We start from the raw sequence: 1,979 nt of genomic DNA, 5'->3' as shown, positions 1-1,979 counted from the left end.
CGGGGAGAAATAGCTCATCAAGGGTGCAAATTGTAAGAAGAGAAAGAAACAAACTCCCCCCCTCACCTCTTTGCATTCACGCTGGCCCCTCTATTGATCGCTTTCCCCTCTTTGCGTCCCTTGAGAGGCTCTTCCGCACGCACGCCAACCCGAGCGGATGATTTCTTGTCGAACTTTGCTGCAACATCGCGTCCGAACTCCGAGGGCGACCGGGAATAGTTGCTGCCCTCCTCTACAACTTCGTTCAACAGCGGATCGTCCGCGGCGTTGCCCCCCAAAAAGTACAAAAGTAGGAAAACTCCTAAACACACGGCGATCACAACTACTCTGCAGTGGATCCGCATGGTGAGTGCGACTTGTTGCGGGTGGAAGAGGCAGACGGTACTCCGCTCATGTCTGCGGGTGAGTGAGAGCAGCCCGAGTTGACATTTTGTTACAGCTCCCCGATCGCATTTTTCTGCGGATGGAGAGTGGAGAGAGGAGCGTCTCGACGTCCATAGAGGATTACACTGCGGAGGCGTGGCTTCTCCATCATTACCGTAATCATGGTAGTTTCACCGCACTAATCGCAATCGGATTTCTTTTTTGCCAATTAAGGGCCAAGTGACCATGTTGCTGTATGATATCTTTCTGCATATCCTACATGAAACTTGAGGGGCTAAACACTCACTTTGAAGACATCTTAATGACCCCACATTTCTTGACTTTTCAAAGGGAATGTTTATTTCTCTAAGTTTTCAAAATAAAGTGTTGCCCTTGCAGTTTGTAATTATAAATCTTTACAGTAACTTCACACCCCCTGACACATTGGAATCCCGGGCCTGTATATGGTAGGTCGGTTCCATGTATTACATGCATTCAAAAATCCTACTTAAGTAAAAGTATGCAGAATTGTGCTTAAAGGTCCCATGGCATGAAAATGTCACTTTATGAGGTTTTTTTAAAACATTAATATGAGTTCTCCCAGCCTTCTTATGGTCCCCCAGTGGCTAGAAATGGTGATATGTGTAAAACGAGCCCTGGGTATCCTGCTCTGCCTTTGAGAAAATGAAAGCTCAGATGTTCCAATCCGGAATCTTGCCCCTTATGAGGTAATAAGGAGCAAGGTTACCTCCCCTTTTTCTGCTATGATCGCCCAGAGAATTTGGCCCACCCATGAGAGAGAGAGAGACATCATGGCTTTCATTAAGGAAAGTTGAAAGCCAAGTTGGTTGAGGCCACACCCCCAGCCTCCACCTTGCCCCCCTCCCCTTTCCTCCTCAGAAATGGCACATAAGGAAAGCTCATTGTGGGACTGGCTCTAGTGGCTGTAATTCTGCACCAAGGCTGAATTTTGGGAGAGAGACTTCAGATATGGTTTTAGGGAACCAATGAGGCATATATATATATATATATATATATATATAATATATATTATATTATATATATATATATATATATATATATATATATATATATACACACACACATACATTTTAGTGCTTTTAGATCTCACTGCTGCTTTCAACACAGTTGACCACACAATTCTATTATCTCGCTTGGAAAACTGTGTTGGAGTCAGGGGGACTGCCTTGGTTCCAGTCATATCTTTCAGGGAGATGCTTCTTTGTTAAAATTGGGGACTCTACCTCATCAACTGTGCCTCTTAACTGTGGAGTGCCCCAGGGATCTATTCTTGGTTCTATTCTTTTTGCACTGTACCTCCTTCCACTTGGAATAGTTTTTAAAAAGCATGGCATCTCCTATCATCTTTATGCTGATGATTGTCAAATTTATATACCAATCAGAAAGCAGGAAGGCAGCCCCCTGACACCCCTACTTGACTGTTAAAATGACGTCAAAGCGTGGTTAGCCCAAAATTTTTACTTTTTTACTATTTTTAAACTAATTGAGCGTAAAACAGAGATCATGCAGTTTGGCCCTACTAACTCTATGATAGACTTGGGCCCCTCAATGATTTTGTGCATCCTGTTGTAACT

The 1,979-nt window shown here is 43.8% G+C and overlaps 1 protein-coding gene across 1 annotated transcript in view; it reads right to left on the bottom strand.

The window, feature by feature from the left end:
- Positions 1–498, bottom strand: part of gxylt2 (glucoside xylosyltransferase 2) — a 21,831-nt gene extending 21,333 nt beyond the window's left edge. Inside the window, exon 1 of the mRNA XM_032514853.1 lies at positions 67–498. Within this exon, the coding sequence (XP_032370744.1) occupies positions 67–344 (278 nt within the window). The 5' untranslated portion in view covers positions 345–498. The remainder of the gene's footprint in view (positions 1–66) is intronic.
- Between the last annotated feature and the right edge of the window lie 1,481 nt (positions 499–1,979).

This window comes from Etheostoma spectabile, chromosome 4, assembly GCF_008692095.1.
Source record: "Etheostoma spectabile isolate EspeVRDwgs_2016 chromosome 4, UIUC_Espe_1.0, whole genome shotgun sequence".
In the NCBI taxonomy this organism is placed as follows: Eukaryota; Metazoa; Chordata; class Actinopteri; order Perciformes; family Percidae; genus Etheostoma; species Etheostoma spectabile.
The sequence above is the reverse complement of the archived record's forward strand: the minus strand, read 5'-3'. Positions and strand labels throughout refer to the sequence as shown.